General features: G+C 52.3%; 1 protein-coding gene across 1 annotated transcript; it reads left to right on the top strand.

Moving 5' to 3' along the window:
* The first annotated feature begins 362 nt into the window (after positions 1-362).
* Positions 363-3,180, top strand: ANKRD33 (ankyrin repeat domain 33). The gene is made up of 4 exons (XM_070408807.1): positions 363-563; positions 759-888; positions 1,062-1,178; positions 2,456-3,180. Exons 1-4 carry the CDS (start codon positions 399-401, stop codon positions 3,178-3,180), a joined length of 1,137 nt encoding a protein of 378 aa, XP_070264908.1. The 5' UTR covers positions 363-398.
* The last annotated feature ends 8,587 nt before the right edge of the window (positions 3,181-11,767 follow it).

Here is an 11,767-nt window from a genome sequence, read left to right as displayed (position 1 = left end):
TGTCCTCCCTGCCTCCATGTGTCCTCCCTGCTTCCATGTGTCCTCCCTGCCTCCACTGTTCTCCCTGCCTCCTCGTGTCCTCCCTGCTTCCATGTGTCCTCCCTGCTTCCACTGTCCTCCCTGCTTCCATGTGTCCTCCCTGCTTCCACTGTCCTCTCTGCCTCCAGTGTCCCCCCTGCCTCCAGTGTCCTCCCTCAAAGGTTGGGTGGGACGGGATACCCAGTGGGAAAAGGCTCTCCCCAGGCAAGGGCAAGTGTTGGGAGACTTGCAGCTGGTGAGCCCCCTCCCTGCTCCCCTCCATTCTGTGTTACAGATGTCAGCTGCACACGGAGGGGGCACTCGCTTCTGCCCCCAGGCTGGAGGAGGAAGAGCTGCCACTGTGGAGGGGGGCACTGGACATGTCTGAGGCACCGTCCTGCCCGGACAGTGAGACCCCTGCCCCAGACTGCAGGCTGGGGGCCCTGTACTGGGCCTGTGTGCGCAACGACTCTGCCCAGCTTCAAGCTGTGCTGGAGGACGGGGTCTCCCCTGAGGAGACCACCCAGGTGGACGGCAATGGGAGGGTGAGCTACCAGGTGCTTCCCGGGGCAGCTCTGGGTCCGGCCACACCACACTCATCCTGAGAGTGCCCGGGTCCTCAGGAAGAAGGGAGCGGGTCTTCACGGGGCAGGGATACCTCTGGGACAGCATGGGTTTAGCGGCACAGGGAACCGGGAGCTCCTGGAGGGAAGCACCGGGCTGAGCGGCCCCTCCCCCAGACAGGCCTCATGGTCGCAAGCTACCGCGGCTTCGGGAGCATCGTGGCCCTACTCAGCCGCTGTCCGTTCCTGGATGTGAACCAACAGGACAAAGAAGGCGACACAGCCCTCATGCTGGCTGCCCAAGCAGGTGCGAGGCTGCTGACCCCACCCTCTGCCAGTCCCGGCCTCCAGACCCGGCCACAGCTCCACACTCCGCATGACGTTCTCCCACCCCAGACTCCGCAGTGTTGGGTGGAGGGTGGGTTTGGGGCTTCACCACCCCTTTCCTGGGATCCCAGATCTGCCTTCGGTGCTCCGCAGGCCACGTGCCTCTGGTGAGTCTCCTGCTCAACTACTATTCGGGCCTGGACTTGGAGCGCCGAGACCAGCGGGGGCTGACAGCGCTGATGAAGGCCGCAGTCCGGGACCGCTCTGAATGCGTGGCGGCCCTCCTCATGGCAGGTGCATAGGCCTGCACGGACCAGGATGCATGGCCTCCAGTCCCTCCCCAGTCACCCCAACAGACACCCCAACAGACACCGAGTCAGCTGTCAGTTGCAGAGAGGAGAGAGGTAGAGACAGAGGATCAATCTAGGCTGGCTTCCTGGATGAGGGGAGGGGGTTGGGCTTCTCACAATCTAAGTCCTGCTTTAGATAGCTCTGTTTACGTTGTTAATGGAAGTCCCAGAAAAGAAAGCAAGAGGATACGTCCAGTGGTCGGCAAACTGCAGCTCAGCAAACTGCAGCTCGCGAGCCACACGCGGCTCTTTGGCCCCTTGAGTGTGGCTCTTCCACAAAATACCGACGTCTGCACATGGGCCACGAAGTTTCAATCGCACTGTACGTGCGCGCCTGCACGTGATATTTTGTGGAAGAGCCACACTCAAGGGGCCAAAGAGCCGCATGTGGCTCGAGAGCCGCAGTTTTACCGACCACTGACAACTGGAGAACTGAAATACAAAAGGCCGGTACGGCAGACCCTCGCCTCCTCATCCTGGCTCTGCCACCAGCTGCGTGGCTTCCCTCTCGGGGCCTCCCCAGTGAAATGAAGGCGCAGGCCTTCTCCGAGATGATGTCCAGCTCTGCCCAGCTAGGGTTCCAGGACCACCGTGACGGTACAGAGACGTGTGGCTGCGTGGAGCTCTGGAGGGAAGCCCACACTGTTTGTGGAGCCGTAGGCTCTCATTATTCCCTCAGGGGAGCTGTCCTCTGCTGGAACTCCGGGGGACCCCAGCCTGCAGCTTTTCCCTTCCCCACCCCTCAGATTGGGTTTGGGGTGTGAAGGGAGGGAGTCTTGCACCCTCACCTTTGACTCAGAGTATTTGCTACTCCCCCCCGAGGATTAAAGGGGTTTGGTGATGAAAAGAAGGACCAGCAGGGAACCCCCCCCTCCAACCCACCTGCACACCACCCCCCTGGCCGGGCCCTTGGTTCAGGAGTCCCTATTCTGTTCTGGGTTTGGAGACCCCCCAACATGTCTCTCTGAAGTCTTTCCCTTTCTCTGTATGTCAGTTTCCTTCACCATCTCAAACAGAGGTTGGGATCTGGGACTGGTCCTGTCTCTGGGTTGCAGCCACTCCCAGATTCCAGCCGTAACAAGATGAGTGGGCCTCTGGTTTTGAATTTAACCCAAATCAGTCCTGCTGCTAAAGCATTTGCCTTCTGCAAATCACCCACCCCCGTCCCAGCCCACATTGCCCCGTGCCCCCTCCCAGGTGCTGACCTGACAGCAGTGGATCCTGTTCGGGGCAAGACGGCCCTGGAGTGGGCGGTGCTGACCGACAGCTTCGACACCGTGCGAAGGATCCAGCAGCTGCGGCGGCGGCCCCAGGCGGAGCAGCTCAGCCAGCACTACCAACCGGAGTGGCCAGCCCTGCCCGGGCTCGTGGCCCAGGCCCAGGCTCAGGTTGCCCCCTCTCTCCTGGAGAGATTACAGGCCACCTTGAGCCTCCCCTTTGCCCAGTCTCCTCAGGAGGGGGGTGTCCTGGACCACCTTGTGACCATCACGACCAGCCTAGCCAGTCCCTTCCTCACCACTGCCTGCCACACTCTGTGCCCTGACCGCCCACCTGCACTTGGGACCCGAAGCAAGTCTGTGCCAGAGCTGCTAGGCACCGCTCCCCTCCCTCCCCCAGCCCCCCAGCCTCCACAGGTGGTCCCTGGCCCCCGGGGCCTCGTCCCGTACCAGAGCCCTCAAGGTGTGCTGAGCATGTGCCCTCAGTGGCTACAGCCCAGGGACAGTGCCAGCCCCCAGCCCCCAGTCCCCCAGATCCTCCTCTCCAAGGCACCCTCATCTCCCAGCCGGCGGGAGCCAGAGCCCAGGCCTGCAGGGCATTGCAGGCTGACCCCTCCTGTCTGGCGATACCAGGAGGTCCGGATGCAGAGGAGGAGTCAGGAGAAGGAGGCCGGGTGTGCACAGAGCCAGGGGAAGACAGGCTAGGCCGGACTGGGAGCAGGGAGGCAGCCCCCTCCCACAGGCGCCCTGCCCTGTGGAGCCCCTCCTGCCTTCATCCGATGCACGAGGTCATTCATACAACACTGTTTGCAGCATAATAGTGGAAACAGCCTATGTGTCTACCGGGGACTGGCTAAATGATTTGGGTGTCCTTACTGTACACCCATGTGATAAAACAGTGATAAAACAGGAGCAAGGCAGCTCTATATGCTCTGATATGAAACAATCTTCCAGAGGTTTGAGTGAAAAATAGCCAAGGGGTAGAACAGTGCATATGGCATGCTACTATTTGTCAAATTTGCACAGAGCTAAACTTGACTAGTACAAATATAAAGTGAGTACCAAGATTTATTTAACTAGTTAATGAGTGAACCAGCAGAATGGATCAAAGGAAGAAATGAAAACCATTATTGACAGTCAGTGGAAAAAAGAATGCTGGAATAATGTTGCAAAGTTGATACAAAAGGTTAACTCCCGCCTTGCAATAAAATCGTAACTGGTTTTTTTCCCCTCAACCAGACGAAAATGATTTGCTGTTTTCCAATCGTCTACAGGTTAATTAACCCTCTTCACTTTATAGAGTCTGGGCCCCCATCACTAGGAAATTATATGTCAAACCAAGTGACTTCCCCTAGATGACCCATAGGTGGGGTGATTAGCCAATGGTCTAAAATATCTCTGAAGGGGCACTGAGTAATTTTGTGTGTGCCTTATTTACAAGTTTTGAAATTTTTCTCTTTTTTTTTTCTTTTGGTTGTTAATTATCACCTGAGGATATTTTTTTCCAATGTATCGACTTTGCAATCTTATTCCAGCATTCTTTTTTCCCACTGACTGTCAATAATGGTTTTCATTTCTTCCTTTGATCCATCCTGCTGGTTCACTCATTAACTAGTTAAATAAATCTTGGTACTCTATGTTTTTAGGAAGGGAGGGAGAAGGGAGAGAGGGAGAAAAAGAGAAACATCGTTGTGAGAGACACATCGTTTGGTTGCCTCCCACACGAACCCTGACCAGGGTACATGCAAACCAGGTACATGCCCTTGACCCGGAATCAAACCTGAGACCCTTTGGTGCATGAGCCAATGCTCTAATCAGAGAAACACCAGCCAGGGCTGAATTTGTGTGTGTGTTTTTTTATGTTGTTGTTTTTTGTTGTTGTTGTTGTTTGTTTGTTTGTTTTTTGTTAATCTTTGCCCCAGAATATTTTTCCCATTGATTTTTAGGGAGAGTGGAAGAAAGAGGGAAAGACAGAGAGAAACATCGATGTGAGAGAAACACATCAATTGGTTGCCTTCTGCATAGGCCTTGACCAGGGTCTGAGCTGGGGAAGAGCCTGCAACCAAGGTATGTGCCCTTGCTGGAATCGAACCCAGAACCCTTTGGTCCACAGGCCAACACTCTAACCACTGAGCCAAACTGGCTAGGGCTCTTAACATATTTGTTGCACAAATATATTTGCTTGTATATTTATAATAATAAAAGCAACCAATATAAGGTGCTTACTGTGTACATTTAACACTCCCAATAATCCTCTGAGGAGTTTATCTTGGAGGACACGGAGTAGAGTGGGTAAGGATTACCGAGAGTCACCCAGCTAGAAAACGGCAGACAGAGATCAGGGTGAGAGCCAGTTAGGAGGCGGTCTCACTGGAACCTCCCTGGAAAGAACCATGGGATTTTCTTGGGAAAAAGATGAACAGCTGACCAGGGTGGAAGGGAGACTTTTCTTTGACTATCTTTTTTAACCTTTTGACTCTTTTTAAAAAAAAAAAAACTTCATTTTTTCACTAGTAGAACAGTTTTAATTTATAGAAATGTTGTGAAGAGAGTTCCCATATACCCTACATCCAGTTTCCTCTGTTATTAGCATGAGTGCAGTTACATTTGTTACAATTTGAGCCAATATTAGTACATAATTATTAATAAAATCCATACGGTATTTATATGTCCTTAGTTTTCACTTCGTGTCCTTTTTCTGTCCAGAATTGCATCCAGGATGCCACTGTACGTTTAGTTGCCATGTCTCTGTAGATTCCTGGAGACGTGAGCGTTTCCCAGGCTTTCCTGGTTCCTGGTGACCTTGATGCTGGTCAGGTATTTTGTAGAGTGACCCTCAGCTGGGGTTTGTGTGATGTTTTCCTCATGATTAGACTGGGGTTATGGATTTGAGGGAGAAAGATCGCAAAGGTGATGGGCCATTCTCATCACATCATATCCAGGGTGCGTACTATGAACATGACTTATCATGGTGGAGTCGACTTTGATCACGTGGCTGAGGTAGTGTTTGTCATGTTTCTCCACAGTAAAGTTACTCTTCGTTCCTGCTTGCTTTCTCTTTTAAAAACATTTCTATTGTCGACACTATTGCAGATGCCCCCCAACTCCCCTCCCCTGTGCCCACTTCCACTCGGCCCTTTCCCCCCTCCCTTGGCCCTCACCACACTATTGTCTGTGTCCATGGGCTGTGCGTATCTGTTCTTTAGCTAATCCCTTCCCTTTCTTTTATCCAGTCCCCCCACCCCGCCCCTCTAACATTTATCAGTCTGTTCCATGTATCCATGCCTCTGGTTCTATTTTACTCATCAGCTTATTTTGTTCATTAGATTCCACATATTAGTGAGATCATATGGTATCTGTCTTTCTCTGACTGGCTTATTTCGCTTAGCATAATAATCTCCAGGTCCATCCATGCTGTCGCAAAGGGTAAGAGTTCCTTCTTTTTTAAAAAAACATATTTTTATTGATTTCAGAGAGGAAGGAAGATGGAGAGAGAGATAGAAATATCAATGATGAGAGACAATCATTGATTGGTTGCCTCCTGCACACCGCACACTGGGGACCAAGCCCACCACCCGGCCATGTGCCCTGACTGGGAATCAACCACTGAGCCATGCCGGCCAGGCAAGAGTTCCTTCTTTCTTACAACCATGTATTCCATTGTGTAAATGTACCACAGCTTTTTTATCCACTTATCTACTGATGGGCACTGGGGCTGTTTCCAGATCTTGGCTACTATAAACAGTGCTGCTATGGACATGGGGGTGCATATATTCTTTCTGATTGGAGGAAATTCCATACTGTTTTCCACAGTGGTTGTATCAGTCTGTATCCCTCCCAATAGTGTACTAGGGTTCTTTTTTCTCCACATCCTTGCCAGCACTTGTTGTTTGTTGATTTATTGATAGTAGCCATTCTGACAGGTGTGAGGTGATACCTCACTGTAGTTTAAATTTGCATTTTTCTGATGATTAGTGACCTTGAGCATTTTTTCATATGTCTATTCGCCATCTGTATATCTCCTTTGGAAAAGTGCCTATTCAGGTCCTTTGCTCATTTTTTTAATTGAATTGTTTGTCTTCCTGGTATTGAGTTGTATAAGTTCTTTATATATTTTGGAAATTAACCCCTTATCAGATGAATCATTGGTGGATATGTTCTCTCATAGGGTGGGTTCCCTTTTTTGTTTTGTTGATGGTTTCATTTGCTGTGCAGAAGCTTTTTAGTTTGATGTCGTCTCGTTGCTTATTTTTTTCTGTTTCCCTTGCCCTCAGAGACACATTGGCAAAAATATTGCTCCGTGAGATGTCTGAAATTTTACTACCCATGTTTTCCTCTAGAATTTGTATGGTTTTGAGACTTACATTTAAGTCTGTTATCCATATTGAGTTTATTCTTGTGTAGGGTGTGAGTTGGTGGTCTAGTTGCATGTTTCTGCATGCACCTGTCCAATTTCCCACGCCGTCTAGTGAAGAGACTGTTCTTCCCTGCTCTCTATACTGTGCTCTTCGGAAGGAAGTCGCTGTATGAAGCCCACACTTACGGAGTGGGGAGTTATGCTCCATCTTCTTGGTGGTGGGCTATCTGCATAAATTATGGATTTATTTGGAATTCTTCTGCACAGAATGTTTTGACTTTTTAATCCTGTGTTAGCAAAATTTGAAAAATTAAAAAATAAATCTGCTCTTTGAATTGGAGAACACACACACACACACACACACACACACACACACTCACTGAGGTGAAAACGATAGATAGTGTGTGGTTTCTCTCCAGAGGGTTTTGAACGCAGCCATGGGAGACTGGAATGGGTTCAAGGTTAACTTTGCCATTTCCCACCTGTGTGATCCCTAAGAAGGCACGTAAATTTCTCTTGACCACTCCTTTGTTAAATGGGTGGAAACAGGGCTATTGAAACAATCCCTTAGATAATATGGGAAAACAGGCTCTGTAACATGTAAAGTGGGACCAGGAGTTGAGGTGCTATGGAAGGGCCCGGGCTACGGGTTTGATTGAGCTGCTTCTGGGCCTCCAGGGTGGAGCTAGAGTTCTTCCCTCCCGCCCACTGCTGACGTCGGAGCACATGGAGCCAGCCCTGGCATAGGCATGGCAGACAGGGAAAGAAACTCCGCCGACAGGCTTGGACAGCTTGGTGGTCACACACTTCTGTCTAGAACAGCGGTTCTCAACCTGTGGGTCGCGACCCCTTTGGGGGTTGAACGACCCTTTCACAGGGGTTGCCTAAGACCATCGGAAAAACACATATATAATTACATATTGTTTTTGTGATTAATCACTATGCTTTAATTATGTTCAATTTGTAACAATGAAAATACATCCTACATATCAGATATTTACATTACGATTCATAACAATAGCAACATTACAGTTATGAAGTAGCAACAAAAATAATTTTATGGTTGGGGGTCACCACAACATGAGTAACTGTATTAAAGGGTCGCAGCATTAGGAAGGTTGAGAACCACTGCTCTAGAAGGTGGCATATGACCTTGGCAAGTTATTTGTCCTCTCTGAACCTCAAGGCTCCTCTGTAGACTGGAAGTAATAATAACGTTACCAGGGCCGTTGTGAGAACCAAATGAAATAACGAAGCACTCTGCGCTGCACCTGGCCTGATTCAGTCACCATTGTTCTACTTAATCCTCACCACGTTTGTTCGGTGAGGAAACTGAGGCCATGAAGGTTAAGGGACTTGCTTAAGGTCACCAACTGGTAAGTGGCTAAGTGGCACTTGGAGCTCAAGTCTGTGGGACTCTCAAGCCGATGTCCTTTCCCCGCAGCACAGGGCCTCTGCGCCTCTCCCGCCCACATCCTCCTGGCTGAGTCTCACAGGGATGGCCACAGCATCCTCAGGGCCAGAGAGCTAGCCTTCTGGGGCGCTCCCTCCCGGTGGGCGTGGCGTGGACCCTGGCGTGGACCCTGGCTGGGAGGCTGACCTGGCAGTAAGGACTGGGCCTCAGGTGGACATTTTACTCTCCACCTTGGAGAACACCCACCCCTCTGTCCCCGGCCAGCTCTAGGGCAGCCAGCATCCCAGGCCTGCAGTTCCGCACTTCCTCCTCTGGGGCTCAGCCATTTCTCTCTAATCCTCTCACAGCTCTTCACAGCCTCGCAGGCTACCGGAGAGGAAAGGGCTGCTGGCTGCTCTGCCTGTGCCACCCAAAATCAGCCTCTCTACTAACCACCCAGCTTCTCCCCGCGCCTAGCCCAGCCCCTGAGGCTTCCCAACTGAGTGCTTGTCCTCAGAGGCCAGGGAGCCGGGACAAGGGTCGGGCTGTGCAGAACTCAGGCCACAGTGAAGCTGCCCTGCTACAGCCCACAGACCTGGGTTTGAATCCTGGTCCTGCCTCTTATCATCCCTGCTGCCAAGGACCTCTTCCAGCCTCACTTGTAGCATCAAATGGTTATGATAAGTAATTCCCAGGGTTTCTGTGCGACCTACCACTGAGAGGTATGCGAGGCACAGAGCGGCGCCTGGCCGGGCGCCCAGTGAGCAGAGCCTTTGTTACTGTGCTGCGAGGCAGGGTGAGGAAATGCCACGGGGACAGCTCTCTGGAGGAGGCCAGCGGACGTGTCCTTGGAACCCATGGCCTCCCCTGTGGTTCTAGGATACTATTCTGGGGGGCCCTGAAACAAAAACACATACTCATCCCTGACAGCCTTCCAGGCCAGGTCCTGCGCCCCCAGCCCCAGGCCCCTCCGGCCCACTCCTATCACCCAGCGCTGACGGCCGCCACCTTGCTCCCTGGGTGAGCATGTGTCCACCCCCCACCCAGGAGACAGGGGCTCCCGCAGAAGGGACTGCGGGGTTGGCTGTCCTGACACATCCTGGGCCCTTAGCCAGGCGTGTGGGGACTCCTTGGGAACCCTCCCCTCACTCCTGTGCGGGCAGAAACCCGGTCTGTCTCCTAACCCCTGGCTCAGTGCCCAGCCCGTACAGGCTCAATAAATGTGTACAGAAAGGAACTGAATTCAGGCCCCACCAAGGTCCACGCTGCTCAGAAGGGCCTTTACCGTCTCCTTCCTCCGCTCAGGGCTGCTCTGGTTCTAGGGGCCGCAGATCTCAGTTATCCCAGGAAATCCCTGTTGAGTCAAGAGAAGGCAAGGGAGGACAGAGGACAGGTGGGGAATCATTGGTTTGTGTCCCCTTTTCCCCAAACGGGGGCATCTAGAGAGGATTCCCTCTTCTCCAGCAGTCATACATTCCAAATGGCTGAACACATCCAGGCATCTTCCACCACACCAACCACCAGGCCAGTCGCGCCCCTCCCCCCACCCCTCACCCCCACTCCCACCCTCCAGTCCCTCCCTCACCCCATCTCTCAGGACCCTTCGCCTATCAGATGTCAGCCAGCTATGCTGAGAAACCCATCTGGCCAGGGTTCATGCAGATTTTCAGACCCGCTGGCTGCTCCCCCTTTCTCAGAGGGATCAAGCCTTTTCATGGTTAAGGAAGATAGTAAATCTGAAGGGAGGAGTTGAGGGTAAGGCTTGGGGTTGGATGGACTGTGAAGCTTTGACCACAGCCACACAGGCAGTGTCACATGTAGACACACGGTCAGCCAGGTTCCCACAGGGACCATCAGGCTCCTGGCACAGAAGTACACACAGGCCCATTGGCCCACGAACTCATAGTCACAGCCAGAGAGGCCACACACACAAGCACCCCGAAACCCTCACACAGGTACACAGCACATAGACTCACTGACCAGGAAAAAATAAAGACAGGGTCCCCCTCACCCCCCGCCCACTGCCTGGGGCTCCTGGCCCAGCCCGTCCTTCTGTCCCCTCTGCTCCCCAACACCTTGCATTCCCCCGGTCATCCACTGCCCACATCGCCTGTGCGACTTCCGTTGACACGTCAGAGTCTGTCTGACCACGTGCAGCAGGAGTGAGGGGGCTGAGGGAGGGCCAGGCCTGCCCGCAAGTCCTCCCTTTAGGCCTAGGTACGGTCTTTCGCTGTGAAAAGTCAGGTCCCTCTGAGGAAGAGGAGAAAGGTAAGCAGGTTGAAACCTAAACTGTTTTGTGGCAATTTACTCCAGACCAGCCTTGGACACTAAATCTGACCCGTCTCCTGCTTCCGGGCCAGGGATTTGCCTTCGGGGAATGAGGAACAGAGGCCTGTGGATGGGGGGCTCCTGGAGGTAAGAGAATGCTGTAGGCCCTCAGTACCGCGCCCTCTGGTGCGGGGAAGGGCAGAGCCTGGGCACGGATGCTGGCGGGTGGGAAGGGGGCAGGATTATGGCATTTCCCCTCAAGCTGGAAACAAAGGCAGATTCCTGTGTCCAGCTCCAGCAAGCTGGTCCCACCCCTCGAGTGCCTGGAGCTAGAGGAAATCCCGCCGGCCTCTGGCCTCGCCCAGCCAGCTGCCCCTCGGTCATAGGTTCTGCCTCCCAGCCAGGGCCAGGACCTGCCCTCAATCCTGGGAACCTCATCCTGTCCAAACACCAAGCCCTCCCCATTGGGAATAGTCCCCGTAGCCCCTCAGACTCTGTCCCCAAGCTGCAAGGGTCTGCTCAGCACCACCCCTACCAGACCCCCACACCCCTGCCAGCCAACGCGAGCCACCCTCACCCCAGCAAACGCAGGCCCTGCTTTTCTTTAGTGGACAAAAGTCTGGGTGCCTCTAGGAACTCCCGTGCCATCCAAAGTGCTCTTCAGGCCCTGCAGGCATCCCACCATCCTGAGTGGGGATTGTGTGCCTCAGCTAATTGGCACATGTTCCTTTTTTGCACAAAATTGCAGCTCTAGGGAAGGGTGGGGGGGCCACTATGCTTAATTAGGGAAGGGTCAAGGGATACCATGTGACCCTAATAGAACAGGAACTAAAGGGGTGTTATTACAAAATAACAACGTAACGATAAATAATTAGGAGGAAGAGAAACTAAATGACCTAAATTATGAAGTTTTAAAATCTATAAATAGCAGCAAGACAAATATTACATGGTATCCCTTATATATGGAGTGTAAAAAAAAAGTCATACTCATAGAAATAGAGTTTAAAAAATGGTTGCCACCCTAGATGGTTTGGCTCAGTGGATTGAGCGTTGGCCCAAGGACTGAAGGGTCCCAGGTTGATTCCGGTGGGCGGCATGTACCTCGGTTGCAGGTTTAATCCCCCGCCCTGGTGGGGGCATGTGCAGAAGGCAACCAATGGATGTATCTCTCTCACATCGATGCTTCTCTCTCTGTCTCTCCCCATCCCTTCCACTCTCTCTAAAAATCAATGGAAAAATATCCTCGAGGGTGAGGATTAACAAAACAAAAAAAC

Source organism: Myotis yumanensis, unplaced genomic scaffold (assembly GCF_028538775.1).
Source record: "Myotis yumanensis isolate MYYU_CA2020_CCGP unplaced genomic scaffold, mMyoYum1.0.hap1 SCAF_3, whole genome shotgun sequence".
Classification (NCBI taxonomy): domain Eukaryota; kingdom Metazoa; phylum Chordata; class Mammalia; order Chiroptera; family Vespertilionidae; genus Myotis; species Myotis yumanensis.
The sequence above is the reverse complement of the archived record's forward strand: the minus strand, read 5'-3'. Positions and strand labels throughout refer to the sequence as shown.

Bases quoted from the DNA above. Each gene is read 5' to 3' on its own strand.
- ANKRD33 (XM_070408807.1), top strand. From the start codon at position 399: ATGTCTGAGGCACCGTCCTGCCCGGACAGTGAGACCCCTGCCCCAGAC. The intron at 889-1,061 runs GTGCGAGGCTGC...GGTGCTCCGCAG, and splicing joins CATGCTGGCTGCCCAAGCAG to GCCACGTGCCTCTGGTGAGT. The intron at 1,179-2,455 runs GCGTGGCGGCCC...GCCCCCTCCCAG, and splicing joins AGTCCGGGACCGCTCTGAAT to GTGCTGACCTGACAGCAGTG.